The sequence below is a fragment of the Rhinopithecus bieti genome, unplaced genomic scaffold, assembly GCF_001698545.2.
Source record: "Rhinopithecus bieti isolate Rb0 unplaced genomic scaffold, ASM169854v2 scaffold_3734, whole genome shotgun sequence".
Classification (NCBI taxonomy): domain Eukaryota; kingdom Metazoa; phylum Chordata; class Mammalia; order Primates; family Cercopithecidae; genus Rhinopithecus; species Rhinopithecus bieti.
Genome location: NW_016804423.1, coordinates 1,248,844 through 1,266,435, shown reverse-complemented (window position 1 = coordinate 1,266,435; position 17,592 = coordinate 1,248,844). Strand labels below are relative to the sequence as shown.

The following is a 17,592-nucleotide window of genomic DNA, read 5'->3' as shown; positions in this document are numbered from 1 at the left end:
TAAAAGTGAAGAAAACACCATTTCTTAACATACCACATTTATTAATACAGTTTTTCTTGAGAGTTCAGACTATGGGTTTAAGCATTATCTGGATTACTTTTCACGACCTCTTATATTTTGTTTTATTATCTAACCACATTTGTCTTCATAATCAAACACAACAATGAAATTAACTCTTCAAAAATGACCAATAAATCTGTGTGCGACTAATTTACAAGGACAAATGCATCTGTGAGTTGGTAATACAAAGTACATTCAGGGACTACACTCAATGTATCGGGTAATCTTTACCCCACTTCAAAAGAAAAATGTGAAGGAGAAGAAAGAGGAGGAATAAGGGGAAGAAAAGGAATAAAGAAACGAACTAACAATAAAACTGTCATCTGAATTGTCAATAATTGTGGCTATTTTTAGAAAAGTTGCATTGTTTCATTAGCATAGTGAAAGTGTACCTACATAAACACATGTATGTTCATGTCTATTCTTACCTAAAGCCGAAAGCATGCGGATTTGCTCAGGCAGCAGCCAGGGGGAGTTTATTTATTGAACATTTACTATGTACCAGGCACCCTTCTGGTAAAACCTACAGTAGTGATCAAGGATGACAAAATTTCCATCCCTACTGGGTACGCTTTTTTGTAATGGGCAAAGACAGACTACAAGCCAAAGAAAGATTTTTAGGACTTATGACAGGTTATGTGTACACTTTCTAGAATTGACAAAACATTTGTGGACTATCTTAAGCAGTAAGAATAAAATGATTGAGATTTATTTGTTGAACAGACTTGTCATTATCATAGAGATTGGAAACGAGCTAACATTTTGACAAAGATCATAGCTCACAAAGCATTAAGTAATATTAACTCTAAAGATTAGGTGGGTGTGAACAACTATAGAGTCTATTTAACATTTTAACACTAAGTCATTGGCTATTTCAATTCTTCCAGATTATAGCAATCAGGTATAATTTTTCTAATAAACATTTTATTAACACAATAAGTAGTAAGATTCAGCTTTATCTATGTAAGTGGTTCTTTGATATTATGTTGGGTTTCTTAAATTGGCCATTCACATCTTTTCAGGTTACTATGGAAACATTTTATGTACTTATACGCTAATGTGTGGTTTTAATGGCTTTAAATAAATTTGCCCTAAAACAGATTAAAATTGTAAGCCTGAAACTTCCTAGAGGACAGGACTCATATACAACAGTAAGCTACTAGTAATGAAAAATAGTTTTAAAGTCAGGTGAATTATTCTTAAAGTAAGACACCTTAAGAAATCTAGCGGACTCCTCTAATAGCAAGTAAGTGTAAGAGGAGCAGATGATTAGAAAAATGTTTTAAAGAGTTATTTGTAAAATTTTTAGTATTAATGAATATAAATAAATAACAGATTGGAGTAGTCTCACCATTTATAAATATTTTGCAACTCCAAACTACTAGTCAGCACTGGGTGAAGGGAAACATCTCTTTATGAAAATCAGGGAATTCTAATTTTATAAACTTCCTCATCTCCCCACCAATGCTATCTGTGGCTGCAGATCCAGAATGACATCATTTCCATTATTAGAAACTATTTTTCTTAGTTTCTAACTGACTTATTGGGCATTTGTTTGTAAATGCCTTTGAAACACAGTATTTCAAAATGCATAGCCAGTCTCCATTCCTGTGTGTCACACGGTCATTCATAGTAAACATCTGGAACTGAAGCCATTCTTCAGGGTTCTGGATTTTTACAAAATCAACAGAGAAAATAAATGTCTTTAAGGTAAATAGTTTTCTTTAAAACCAGCCTGGATTAATTTTAAATCACCCTTGAAAAATAAAATGAAGGAAATGTTGGCAATTACAGCTGAAACAGACCTGAGGTTTGCAAGACCTGCCCTGCTCTCTGCCTCTCACTGCTCCTGGGTGCAAAGGTAGGTTGCTTCTACACTTTCACATTCCTAAGTCACCTGTCTGGTGTCCACTGACACAAGACGTCACCTGTGTGAGACAGAAGCCATTGTACAACTTTCCCTTACCCTCAAACCCGACCAGGGGCATTTCTTCCACAGCAGGCAAGAAGAGGTTTGGTTGCTTCCAGTGTGGAATCAGACTGGCTGGTTTAAACTGAGTCTAAAAATTAGTAGCTGTGTAACCTGGGACAAGTTACGTTACCTCTCTGTGTCTAGAGCCCAACTCTCTTAAATGGGAAGATTAAATAAGCATGCATATATAAAATGCAGAACAGAGTGCCTGGCCAGTGGTAATCACTCTATCATTGTCAGATATTATTATTGTTGTTATTAAGGGTTGAAGAAAATATAGTTGAATTTTTCTCAGTGTAGAAGTTACTATGTAGAGGTACTATGTACAATGTAGAAGTTGCTATGAAGTTACTACCCTTTCTAAATGTATATAAAGATGGTAAAGTTATTAGTAATAATTCCATCTTTCTCAATTAAAACAGACTAGCTTATCATTCAAGATTTTAAAAACACAATATATTGAGGAATGTCTTTCTGTCTATTCGTATTTTACAGCACTTTCATTTTCACATTTTGCAGCTCAGATTTTTCATCAAATTCTCTTCATTTCACAATTAGCAGGGTGAGAGAACTATTATTTACCAGCGGAATAGCAGGAATTATTGGGTAGTGTTTCAGGCATATTTTGAATACATCGAAACAAAGTCACCAGACTCAATTCATCCCCAAAGACATGGACTTTTTTCCTCTGAATTAGATGTCCCATGGCATAGGTCTTATCAGTGTATAAAACCTGAGAAACAAACCAAAAATCTTTGTCAGAAATGAACACAAAATGGGAGGCTTCCGACAGTAACATCAAAATTAGGGTTTGAACCTACCTGACCATATATAAAAAAGTAACCAGTTTCTTTGACCAATATTTTATTCTCTTTTTCTTCTAGGGCACTTCCCCTTTTAAAGCTGAGAAGCCATGGAACAAATGTGTAAGATCCTGCAATGAAGAGAATCATTTATAAGGAAAGAAACCAAGAAAGGCAGTTTTCACCTCCACCTCCATTAAGTTGTTAAGCTACCACTGAAACTTGGAAGATAATTCCATCCAGAAAAAAAAAAAAAAAAAAAGAAGAAGAAGAAGACAAGTCACATTACTGCACTGGATTCTTTGCCATCACTTATATATTAACCTGGGTTAATATATCAGATACAAGAACCCGAGAGCTAACCCTTTATATGAATGTCTGGGTTTTTCCTTTATTGGTCCATATTTCGGCTATTTCATAATAAAGGTTGGTCTGGATAAGAGAGTTTGAAGCAAAAAGTGGACAAAATTTCTCTGAATAACACACTAGTAGAGATTTTCCTTTGATTCTCAGAGAGGAAAAAGTATGTCAAGAGTTTGGCAAAAGGTTTCGGGAGGAAGAAATCTCTCCATTCCTTGGCCCAAATGTGGCAACAGAAGGGAGCCTATGGGAGAAAGAAGAAAGTGACTAAGACACAACCTTTACTAAGAACAGTCAAGGAAATTTGTAACAACGATCGAAGATATTTGAGTTTCAATGGCTTCTGCTCAGTTCACTGATAATTCCCCTCCATTACCCATCAAAAATCACTTGGGGAGTGACAAGGAGGCCGCTGTGCTCAAGGGTGAGATGAAAGGGACAGAGAGAAGACAGTAGCCATCAGGGAATAGGCACATGAGGGACTACATTGCTGAGCCAGAATCTGTAAGTGCGTTCGGACATCAAAACCCATTAAGAGAGCAGAGACACTCCTTTCCTGTGAATTCATACTTTACATTCCCTGGATTTCTCATGGGCGTGTCACGTGACTATCTGAGTAAAGGGTGAGCCCTAAGGCTAGAGGTTGGGAAATTTGGAGAGTGTAAATTAAGTGATGTAAAATGAATAAAAAGAAGATTAGGGGGACTGTAATATAAGGATAAAATAGCAAAACAGAGCTATGGAAGTTAGTCTAGAATCCTACTTTAAATGTCCCTGTATAATTGGTAATGGTGGACCATACCTGTGTCCAAATTTCATCCTGATCACAGCAAAAATGAAAACAAAATCGACAATAAAATTCAGAGTCCACAACAGACAATAGGCTAGAAGCCAAAGAAGATAACAATTTTTCTAGAATTGAGATTAGAGAGCATTTTGTTTCTGTGGGTTTTCATGAGGGGCACAGGATGATGTGGTAGTTAACAAAGTGCTCACATTCCGTACCTACAACTGCCAAGTGTATGTGCCTTCTTCACATAGTGTTTCCAAGGCAAACCAAGTATATTTAAACTTTTTCCAAATAAAATTCTTTTTTGATCTTATGTTTTAATTGACAGATAAAATTGTACATATTTGTCATGTAAAACATGATGTCTTGAAATACGTAGGCATTGTGCAATGACTGACTCAAGCAAATTAAAATATGTTACCTCGTATAGTTGTCATTTTTGTGGTGAGAACACAGTATCTACTCATTTAGCATTTTTCAAGAATACATTTCATTAACTGTAGTCACCATGTTGTACAAGAGATCTCTTGAAAGTATTCCTCCAGTCTAACTGAAATTTTGTAACCTTTGACCAACATCTTTTCACCCCCCCCCCCCCACCCAGCCACTAGTCAACACCATTCTACCCTCTACTTCTTTGAATTTGACTTTTTTTTTAGATTCCACATATACATCAGATCATGTAGTATTTGTCTTTCTGTGCTTATTTCACTTGTTCTAATGTCCTCCAAGTTCATCCATGTTACTGAAAACAACAAGGTTTCCTTCTTTTTATGCTGAATAGTATTCCACTGTGTATACATCGCACATTTTCCTCATCCCTTCATCTGCAGATGGATACTTAGGTTGATTTAGTATCTTGGCTATTGTGAAAAATTCTGCAGTAAACATTGAAGTACAGATATCTCATCTGTGGTCACACCACTCTGAATGCACTGTATCTTGTCTGACCTCAGGAGCTAAGCAGGGTGGGGCATGGTTAGTCCTTGGATGAGAGATATCTCTTTGACACACTGATTTCATTTTCTTTGGATATATACTTGGTAGTGGGATTGATGGATCGTATGGTATTTCATTTTTAATTTTTAAAGAAACTTTTATACTATTTTCCATAATGGCTACACTAATTTATACTCCCAGTCCAAATAAGATTATTGAGAGAAGAATGTAAAATACGAACCACATATTTCTGATTGTTTCTAAGGAGTAAGAATCCTAGGTGATAACAAAACAAATTATATTGTAAATTCAAGTTGAAATAAATAACATTTCCTTAGTCAGACCTTTGAGTTCCTATTACCATAGACAGAGGGAGGAAAGATGTCAGGGAGAGTGGGGAGGAAGGATGGAGGATCTATGAGTGGATCAAGAAACTTCCTAGGTCTTCTTCAGCACATGCTCTTGTCGACCTGTGCTTCTTGCTCACTCCCAGGAGCCACATACAGGTCTCATCACCCTAATTGGCTTTTCCTAAAGAAGGGAACATTTTCCTTAAAAGAAAAGCCCTCTTGTATAGTAATAGTTAACACAAGATCACCTCAATGACAAATTACAAATGCAAAATCATCATCGCTTCTTTTATGATATAATTTCAGTGAAAAGATTATAATAAAATAGTTTTTAATTTTGTTTAAATGACATAATGTATGCCAAGCACTTTTTGGAGTGCTGAAAAATGAGAAGGAGTTAATACAGTTACTGTCAATATTGTAAAACACAAACTGATGACTTCACCAAGGCAGTTGGTTTCATAGCTTAATGATACTCATTTGATGCTTGGAGTGAAGAGAGATTTTAAAAAAATAATACACTTGATAGATACTAAATTTTCTGAGCTAAAGGGCCACTTGTGTTTGGTTCCCTGTCATTTTCCCAGGGCTTAACATCATGACTGACCCACAGTAGACATGCAGCAAATATTTATTAATTAATTCAAATTTAAACATAATATAATTCAAAATAGCAATGTACTGTAAAAATTAATCGCAGGTATTCAATTGGTTTTTTTAAAGCATTCTACTACCAACTTACTGAAATTCTTGTAATGAAATGCCTTCCATCATTGAGCTAGTATATTCTCTTAAATTGAAGTAAAATACAAATTTCTAAAACCAGTTGTTTACATTTGGCTAGAGATATTTGTTTACTAAAATTTTCATAATAATTTAGATTGATTTCTTAGATGTTTTACATTCAATTAATATCTATATAATTAAAGACCCACTTCTTAGTAAATGTCACTGGTGTATTGTCAGCATAGAAAATAAAACAAGTACATAGTAGGTCTCTATTCTTACTGTCTCTTAATATTTTACTTAGGCATATTATCATCTCTTCTGGCAATAATCTTATTAAAGTGATAGAGAACATGTTTACTTATTTTTATTTATTGTCTTTATTCCTCCAATATCCACACACACACATATGCACACCCACATACTTACCTGGGCTCTCTGCAAACAGCAGATAAAGACTAAGGTTAACTGCAGACAGCCTAGTGAAGGGTTGAAGAAATACCCCGGTTCAGAGGCTGTTTGTAAACACCAAGAGAGATTTTATTTTGTTTTCGACTTCTAATGTTTAACAAAATCTCTGTCAGGATGAGGATTAGCAATAAAATAATCTCTATCAGGCCAAGAAAACAGATAATAGAAGAAAGACTCCACACAGGACAAGGAATAGAGTCTAGGTAACTTTGGAAAAATTACTAAACAAGTGAACAACTGCAGTCCACATCAGTTAACAACAGAAAACCCTGAGGACGGGAGTAATTTTGAGTTCCAGATTTGCTACATCGTAACATCCAAACTGTCCAATTTTCAAGAAGAAACTTCAAGGCGTACAAAGAAAGAAAATTATAAACTACTCAGTGGACCAAAAGAATAAAGTCATTATTACAAGATTAACACTCAATAGCGAATCACTTTTCTACCAGTGATCTAACTCTTTTCTACCAGTAATAAACAAGTGGAATTTGAAATTAAAAATATAATGGCATTTAGATGATTACCTCAAAAAATGAAACACTTAGGAATAATCCAACAAAATATGTAAAAGATTTAAATAACTAAATAAATGGAGAGGTACGCCATGTTTATAAATAGGAAGACTTAATATTGTCAAGATGTCAGTTCTTCCTGTAGATTCAATGCAATGGTGTTTTTTTTTTTTTTTTTTTTCCGAGTCTTGCTCTGTCACCTAGGCTGGAGACAGGGGCATGATCTTGGCTTACTGCACCTTCCGCCTCCTGGGTTCAAGTGATTCTCCTGCCTCAGCCTCCAGAGTAGCTGGGACTACAGGCACGCGCCACCATGCCCGGCTGGCTAATTTTTATATTTTTAGTAGAGAGGAGGTTTCACCATATTGGCCAGGCTGGTCTCAAACTCCTGACCTTGTGATCCCACCTTGGCCTCCCAAAGTGCTGGGATTACAGGCATGAGCCACTGTGTCCAGGCGACTCAATGCAGTCTTAATCAAAATCAAAGCAAGTTGAATATCAACAAACTGAGTCTAAAGAATATATGGAGAAGCAAAAGACAGAAATGCCAACATAATATTAAAAGATAAGAACAAAGTGGGAGAACGAACACTACTCTACTTTGAGACTTACTATAAACCTACAGTAATAGAGACAATGTGGTATTATTGAAAGAAGAGAATAACAGATTATCGAAACAATATAAAGAGCCTAAAACTAGACTCACATATAATCAACAGATCATTGACAAAGGGCAAAGGCAGTATGATAAAGAAAAGATAGTTTTTTTAAAAAAAATAGCACCAGCACAACTGAACATCCACATGTTAAAAATAAATAAATAAATTGAAACACACACATTGATTTTAATAAGATTTGGAATCTTTTTGTCTTTACGCTCCTTGAAGTTTACAGAACTTTTTAGATGTGTAAATGTATGACTTTCTTCAACATTGGAAAGAGTGTGGCCATATTTCTCCAAATGTTCTTTTTTCAAATTTTATCTCTCTTCTCCTTCTGTGACTCTCATAATGCATATGTTTAATGTATCCTGGGGGGGTCTCTTATAATCGGTTCACTTTTCTTTATTCTTTTAAACTTCATTTTTAGAGCCATTTTAAATTCACAGAAAAACTGAGAGGAAGGTACAGTGATATCTCATAGACCTCATACTCCCTACAGATGCATATCCTCCTCCATTATCAAAATCCCCCACCAGAGTGGTACATTTGTTACAGCTGATAAACCTACACTGATATATCATGGGGGAAACTTAAATTTCTATTACTGAAAAAAAAAGAAGTGAAAATGAAAATGTTACATACTGTGCAATTCCAACTACATGGCACTCTGGAAAAGTTAAAACTATAGAGACATTTTAAAAATGCCATTTCCAGGGGATACGCAGCGGAAAGGGAAAGGTAGTTGGAGTGAAACACAGAGAATTTTCAGGACAGTGAAAATACTCTAATACTACAATGGTGGATACACGCCATGATACATTTGTGCTGATCTATAGAAAGTACAACACTAAGGTGAACCCTAATGTAAACCCTGGACTCTGGATGATAATGATATATTAGTGTAGGTTTATCAGTTGTAACAAATGTATCACTGTGGTGGGGGATTTGATAATGGGGGAGGATATGCATCAGTAGGGAATATGAGGTCAATGAGATATCTCTCTACCTTCCTCTCAATTTTTCTGTGAATCTAAAATGGCTCTAAAGATAAAGTTAAAATAAAAAAGAATAAAGAAAGGTGAACAGATTATAAGAGACCCCCAGGATACATTAAGTAGATGAACATATGCATTATGAGAGTTACAGAAGGAGAAGAGAGAGAAAATATGAAAAAAAAATATTTGGAGAAATAATGGCCAAACTCTTTCCAATGTTGAAGAAAGTCATAAATGTACACATTTAAAAAATTCAGTGAACTCCAGGAAGGGTAAACACAAAAGATTCCTACCAGAACTTATTAAAATCAAGCTATTAAAAGATAGTGACAAGCAGGAGATCTTTTTTTTTATTTTTTTATTTTTAAGACGAAGTCTCACTCTGTCGCCCAGGCTGGAGTGCAGTGGCCAGATCTCAGCTCACTGCAAGCTCCACCTCCCGGGTTCACACCATTCTCCTGCCTCAGCCTCCCGAGTAGCTGGGACTACAGGCACCCGCCACCTCGCCCGGCTAGTTTTCTGTATTTTTTAGTAGAGACGGGGTTTCACCATGTTAGCCAGGATGGTCTTGATCTTGTGACCTCGTGATCCGCCCGTCTCGGCCTCCCAAAGTGCTGGGATTACAGGCTTGAGCCACCGCGCCCGGCCAAGCAGGAGATCTTGAAAGCAGAGAGGCAATTCATCAAATATAAAATATGCTCAATAAGATTAATAGCTGATTTGTCATCAAAAACCATGGAGGCCAGAAGGCAGGGGAATTACATATTTAAAGTACTGCATGAAAAACACTGTTTACCCTCTATTCCATATGTGAGAAAATATCCTTAAAATGTGAAGAAAAATTAAAGTGTTCTCAAATAAAGAAAACTAAGGGAGTTCATTGGTAGCAGACTTACCCTATGAGAAATGCTAAAGTAGATAGAAATTTAAAAAAAAAAAAAAAAAAAAAAAAACACTAAGTGAGAACTGAAAGATACATGAAGAAATAAAGAATAGAAGTAAAGGTACATACGTAGGTAAATATAAAAGCCATTGTAAGTGTATTTTTAGTTTTAACTTCTCTTTTGTTTTTTATACTATTTAAAAGACAAATACATAAAATAATAATTATTAATTTATGTTAAGGGCTTACAGTGTTTAAGGGTATATTTTGTGACAATAACAACATAAGAGAGAAGCTAAGTTGTTATCAATTCAAACCACAGTGTTATAAATTTAGGATGTTTATTGTAATCACCAGAATAACAACCATGATAATAACTTTTAAAATGCACAAAAGAAATTAAGAGAAAACAAAATGGTGTACTTATAAAGGTATATTAAAACAAAATAAAGAAGAAATAAAGGAATTGAGGAACAAAACTTATAAAAAAACAAACAGCAACATAGTAATTCTTTCCTTATCAGTAATCACTTTAAATATAAATGAACTGAATTTAAATTTGGCAATTAAAATACAGAGATTGGCAAAATAAATTTTTAAAAGCCCAAACTCATGATCTAATTATATTCTGCCTACTAGAGACTCACTTCAGATTCAAAAACACAAACAGGTTTTTGTGTTTCAAGGTTTCAAGATCAAAGGATGACAAATATGCCTCCTTGCAAATAGCAGCCAAAGAGAACAGGGATGACTAATACTGATATCAGAATAAATACGTGTTAAGTCAAAAATTTTTATGAGACAAAGAGAGTATTAAATATTGATAATAGAGTTAATTTATCAAGAATACCTAATAATTATAAACATCACTCAACAGAACCTCAAGATATAAGCAGATATTGGCTGAACTGAAAGGAGAAATAGACATTTCTACAGTAACAGCTGAAGATTTCAGTATCTCACCTGAAATAATAGCTAGACCATCTAGGGAAGAGATCAATAAGGCAATAGTGAACTTCAACAACACTGTAAACTAACTGAACCTAACAGACATATAGAAAACACTCCACCCAAAATCAGCAGAATACATATTCTCATGTGCACATGAACATTCACCAAGATAGACCATGTTGTGCAACAAAATAATTCTCATTAGATTTAAAAATATTTAAATTCTACAAATATCGTTTATTTTAAAAAGATATGCTTTTCATCCTTTGACTTTGAAACCTGTTTATGTTTTTTTCCTTTACCTGAAATGAATCTCTAGTAAGCATTCATTCTAGCTACCTTCAATAACATAAGGAAAATTGGAAAACTCACCAATAAGTGAAAATTGAACAAGTTTTTTTTTTTTTTTTTTTTTTTTTTTTGAGACGGAGTCTTGCTCGTCTTGCTCTGCCGCCCAGGCTGGAGTGCAGTGGCCAGCCTCTCAGCTCACTGCAAGCCTCCGCCTCCCGGGTTTCACCCCATTCTCCTGCCTCAGCTCCCGAGTAGCCTGGGACCTACAGGCCCGCTCGTCGCCCCGCTAGTTTTTTGTATTTTTTTAGTAGAGACGGGTTTCCACCATAATTAGCCAGGATGGTCCCTCGATCTCCTGACCTCGTGATCCGCCCGTCTCTGGCCTCCCAAAGTGCTGGGATTACAGGTTGAGGCCACCGCGCCCGGCCGACAAATTTTAAACAACAAATTGATCTATGAGTAAATCATAGAAGAAAATAGAAAATACTTTGAGGTTTTGAAAAATAAAAACACAACATAGCATAAATCATAGGAAGCAGTGAAAGTAGCTCGAAAGAAACGCACAACTGTAATGCCTATGTTAAAAATATCTCAACTCAATATTCTAAGTTCAGCTTTAAGGAAACAGAAATAGAAGAGGAAACTAAACCCAAAATTGAACAGAAGGAGAAATAATAAGGATCAGATAAATAAATAAAGAAGGTAATAATAAAGAAGGTAGATGGAATAAACAATGGAAAGGGCTGGGTGCGTGTGGCTCACACCGTAATCCCAGCAACTTTGAGAGGCCAAGGCGGGTGAATTATTTGAGGTAAGGAGTTGGAGGACCAGCCTGCCAACATGGGTGAAACCTGTCTCTATATAAATACAAAAAAAAAAAAAAAAAAAAAAAAAAAATTAGCATAGGTGTGGTGCACATGCCTGTAAGTCCAAGCTACTTGGGAGTCTGAGGCAGGATGATCACTTGAACCTGGGAGGCGAAGGTTGCAGTGAGCCAAGATCGCACCATTGCACTGCAGCCTGGGTGACAGATACCCCATTTCATCAAAAAAAAAAAAAAAAAGGAACAACAGAAAAGACTGGAAACAATAACACTGAACACTGGTTTTTTGAAAAATATGAACAAAGATGACACTCATTTAGCTACATTGACCAATAAAAAAGACTCCAATTAATGAAATCGTTAAAGAAAATGGAGGCATTATTAATGGCCTATTAGAAATAAAATGTTTATACCTTTTTATTATTTATAATAATCTACTCCAACAAATTAGATAATGTAGATGAAAGGGACAAATTCCTGAAAACACACAAACTACCAAAATTGACCAAAAAATAAATAAAAAATCTAAACAGACCTATAACCAGTATAGCGTTTAAATTAATCCAAGTCTTCCCTCAAAATTCATAACTAGATGACTTTACTGGTGAATTTTACTAGACATTTAAATAAAAATTAACATCAATCTTCTCAAACTCTTCCACAAAACAATAAAAGAGAAGGGAACAATTCCTAACTTGTTCTGTACATCTAGAATTACACTGGTACCAATGCCAGACAAAGACACCACAAAAGCTACAGACCACAATCAATCATGAATATAAATGTAATAATCCTCAAGACTACCCTAACATCAGAAACAAGACTACGCCTGCCTTTACCACTGCTATTCAACGTATACCGGAAATTTAAAAAAATCCAAATGCAAGGAGAGTAGTAAAACAATCTCTATTTGCAAATATCATAATCCTATATGTAGAAAATTTTCAGCCAGGCGTGGTGGCTCACGCCTGTAATACCAACACTTACTGGTATTACTTATTGGTAACACTTATTGGGAGGCTGAGGCAGGCAGATCTCTTGAGGTCAGAAGTTTGAGATCTGCCTAGCCAAACATGGTGAAACCCTGTTTCTACTGAAAATACAAAAATTAGCCGGGTGTGGTGGCGGGCACCTGTAATCCCAGCTACTTGGGAGGCTGAGGTATGAGAATCACTTGAACCTCGGAGGCAGAGGTTGCTGAGCCCAGATCATGCCATTGCATTCCAGCCTGGGCAACAGAGCGAAACTCCGTCTCAAAAAAAAAAAAAAAAAAAAATCCATGAATTTACAAAAAAATCTACTAAAACTAATCAATGAATTCAGTTAAGTTGCAGGGTACAAGATCAACACTCAAAAATCTGTTGTGTTTCAATATACCAGGAATGAACACTCTAAAAATGAAATTTTAAAAAAGAATCCCATTTACAGTAGCATCTGTTACAGACTGAATATTTCTGTCACCCAAAATTGGTATGTTGAAATTTTAACTTCCAATGTGATGGTATTAGGGGATGGTGCCTTTGGGAAATAATCAGGTCATGGTGGCACAGTCTTTATGATGGGTTAGTGTACTTATACGAAAAGATATAAGAACTTGCTTTTGTCTCTGTTCTCAGCCATGTGAAAACACAATGAAAAGACCGCCATTCACAAACCAAATCGGTTGGCACCTTAATCTTGAATTTTCCAGCCTCCAGAAGTGTGAGAAATACACTACTATTGTTTAAACCACTCAGTCTACTGGAATTTGTTATAGCAAACCGAACTGACTAAACAGCATTCAAAAGAATATAGCACCTAAGAGTAAATTTACCGAAGGACATAAAACACTTTAACACTGAACACTACAAAAGATTGCTATAAGAAATGATAGGACATATAAATAAAAGAGAAGATATCTTGTGTTCATGGATTGATAGATTTAGTTGTGTTAAGATGGCAGTAATACCCAATATTATGTACAGATTCAGTCTGATCCATATATAAATTTCAGTGACCTTTTGTTTTCCAAAATGAAAAAGCCAGCCTTACAATTCATTTGTTATTGCAAAAGAGTATCAAATAGCCAAAACAATCTTAAAAATAAATAACAAAATTGAAAGATTCACTATACTAAATTTCAAAGTTTACTATAACTTTAACAGTAATCCAAATAGTACGGTGGTCCAGCATAAGGCAAAGCATATAAACAAACAAAATAAAATTGAGAGTACAGAAATAAACCCATGCATCTATGTCCAACTGATTTTTAACAAGTGTGCCAAGACCATTCAATGTGGAAGAAATCATCTTCTTCAACAAATGATGTTGGGACAACTAGATATCCTCATGCTAAAAGATGATTTCGGACCTCTGCTTCACACCACACACAAAAATGAATTAAAATAGATCAATTGCCTAAAGATAAGACATAAACCTACAAGACTCTTAGAAGAAAACATATGGGTGAATCATGATGTTGAATTTGGCCTGAGTTCTTCAATGATGACACTAAAATCACAAGAAACAAAAAAAAGATAAGTTTTACTTCATTTATCTAATGCACAATACTCTTGTGCCTCAAATGACATTCTTGAGAAAGTAAAAGATAATCCACAAAATAGGAGACAATACTTGCAAATCAGATATTTGATAAGGGTCTTGTATCCATAATATATAAGGAAGTTTTACAACTCAACAACAAAAAGACAAACAACTCAATTAAAAAATGGACAATGTACTTGGATAGATATTTCTCCAAAGAAGATATACAAAAACCAAAAAGTACATGAAAAGATGCTCAACATCATCAGTCATAAGTAAAATGCAAATAAATACCAAAATGAGATATGGTTTCACACCCACTAGGAAGGCAATAATAATAAAAACATTGAAAATAAGATGTGTTGGTGAGGATGTGGAAAAATTAGAACACTTGTACATTGCTGGGGGGAATGCAAAATTGTGCAGCACTGTAGAGAACAGGCTGACATTTTATCAGCAATTCTACTCATCGATGTATACTCCAAATAATTGAAAAGAGGCACTCAGGAAGTACTTTATGCAAATGTTCACAGGATCACTACTCACAATAGCCAAAAGGGGGAAACAAACCAAATGCCCATTCATAAAATTATGGCTTACATATAATAGAAAAATATACATTCATACAGAGGAATGAAGTATGAATACATGCTAGAATGTGGGTGAATCTCAAAACATTATGCTAAGTGAAAGAAGTCAGGAATTAAAAGTCACATATTGTATGATTGCATTTATATAAACCATCTGAAATAGGTGAATCCACAGAGACACAAAGCAGATTGCTGGTTACAGGGGCGTGGGGAGACAGAGAAATGGTGACTGACTGCTTAATGGATATAGGATTTTCTCTGGAGCTGAAGTAAATATTTTGGAACGATAGAGAGTTGGTGGTTGTAAAATATTGTGAATACTACATGAGAATGAATTGTGTATTTAATTTTATGTTATATGAATTCAATTACAATAAAAAAGATATACCTGAAAAGGTAGATACCCCGATTATTTAGCATTTAGAAGTCTACACTAACAGAAAAAGCAAAGCAAATAGCCTACGTAGTAAGCAATCTCTTCAAAACTATAAAATAGAAACTCTTTTGTTAACGTGAAAAACAATACACGGTATAGCACAACATGATGAACGAAAGCCAAATACATTTCTGAAATAAGTAAATGTAAATTGATTTATATCACCCAATAAATGAAAATTATTTTAAGATGAGATAAGAAAACAAAGAGCAACTCTGTTTTGCATACATGGGAAACACAGAAAAATTATTTCAGAGAAGTTAAAAGTAAAATTTTGGGCAAAGTCATGTTAGGGAAATGCAATCCAAAATAAAACAAAACATTTCAACCCTAATATTGAAAAGACATATCATGGAATTCAAGGTTTTATACATAAAAGAACAACCAGCTGGAAAATATAAAGAAAGAAAATGTTTCTATCTATCATAGCATTTGAAAAGGTAAAATACCTTCTAATGATATTAATAAGAAATATGCAAGAACTTCTTGAAGAAAATTTCAATACATATTAAAAGAAACAAAAGGAGACTAAACAAATATAAATATATATATCATGTTCTTGGATTGGATTTGATTTGTACATCATGCGGGTATTTTCTTAATTTATAAATATGAAATCCAAAAAAAAAAAAAAAAAAGCAGGCATTTTCTTTTCCTTTTAACTAGGTAAATTACCTAGCTGATTTTACAGTTCCTATATTTAATTTAAAAAACAGAAAATTCTAGAAGTAAAAGAAAAAAATGAGTGAATTAAATTTACCAGAAAATAAAACAAAGCCCTAGTCACCAAAATGCCATTTTATTGGGGTGCATAAACAGACATTAAGTCAATATGATACAACAGAAAAGTATTTTAAAAGTGAAAAAAACATAGACTAAACACGGGAATTTAATAAAAGTTAAAGTTAATATCTTCAAGCAGTGTGGAAAAGACGGACGATAAAAAACTTGTGATGCCCTCACAGGGGAAAATTAAGTTGGTTGCATACTTCACATCTTATACCAGGATAAATTGCAAATAGATACATTATTTAAAGGTATTATGAAAATAACTATAAAGGTTTCAGAAGGAACATGAGATCTTTCCTTAATACATTTAAATGTAAAAGTCCTTTCTAATCACAACCCCAAATCCAGAATCCTTTAAAAAAATGGATAAATTTGACAGAAAAAAACTTTATGCAGAATTAAGATAAATGACAGCACGGGAGGAAATGCTTGCAATTTGTAATATAAAGAATTAATCTGCTTGAGATATAAGGAGCTTGCAGAAATCAAATTAAAAATGACCAAAGTCCAATGAAAAAAAATGGAAAAAATATGAACAGATGGCTCACAAAAAATAAAAATAGAAATGAAAATTGGAAGAATGTAAAGACAGAAATACAAATGGTTCTTAAAACATATAAAATAATGGCTTAAAGAAAGCTAAGAGATGCTATTTTCACCTGATGTTCTTTTACTGCCAGTCATAGCATCACATTTTATAATCCCTATAGGACCACTTAGCAATAACTGTCAAAATTCAAAGTCTGTCCCACACAGAGGCTGACATATGAGAAGTTACGGATGCACACAATTATTTTTTGCAGCACCTGCATTGCAAAAGATGGACACCAAGAAGTCTATTGGTAGGAGAATGATTAAATACATTAAATTCATACAATGGAATACTATCATTTTTTTTAATGTGAGCAACTCTGTACACAGGCAACAAAATCTCTGCAATATACATTGTTAAGTAAAGAATGCAGGTTATAATCTCATTTTCAAATCATATGTATTGCAAATATGGTTTTAAGTGTTTACTATAAGAAAGGAGGAAAGCAGAACTACATTTGCATTTGTTTGTGTTAACAGAGAGAGAGTCTGAAGTCTACATAGGAAACTAAAAGTGAGGTGAGCGTGGGCATGAACAGATGGGAAAAGAGCAATCCACATTCTTTGTGCTTTTTTATTTTTTGCAACATGTGAATGCATTACCTATTCAAAATTTAGACTAAAATTCAAAAAAACGAACAGAAAAGACATGAGACTACATTCTGATAAACCCCTCTTGTCTTCTTCTGTTTTGTGAAGTTTACCTCTGCCCTCACTGTCTGGCCAAAAGTATGGGGAGAGCAAGCATAGGAACTCAAAATATCAGATGGACGTAGCCCTGCTCCTTTGAACCTCCATATCCCCGGAATACATAACATGATTTCATCTCACGACCTGATGTTATGTATAATACAATAGGATAATATATAGAATATGCTAATAATATTATAATATATAATATGCTAATAATAATATATTGTTTCCCCGGAAGATAATAATATATTAATATTATTATATATAATTATTATAATACATTATATATTATATCATATATAATTATATATTATATGCTAATAATATTAATAATATATTATTATCTTTTCCCAGAAGACTTCTTATTTTACTGTGCAAGTAA

The 17,592-nt window shown here is 34.2% G+C and overlaps 1 protein-coding gene across 1 annotated transcript in view; it reads right to left on the bottom strand.

The window, feature by feature from the left end:
- The window catches only part of TNFSF13B (TNF superfamily member 13b), a 34,736-nt gene that overhangs the window by 2,125 nt on the left and 15,019 nt on the right, over positions 1–17,592 (bottom strand). The window contains exons 4-5 of the mRNA XM_017868190.1: positions 2,854–2,966; positions 2,615–2,765 (exon numbers count right to left, since the gene is read on the bottom strand). Of these exons, the coding sequence (XP_017723679.1) occupies positions 2,615–2,765; positions 2,854–2,966 (264 nt within the window). The remainder of the gene's footprint in view (positions 1–2,614; positions 2,766–2,853; positions 2,967–17,592) is intronic.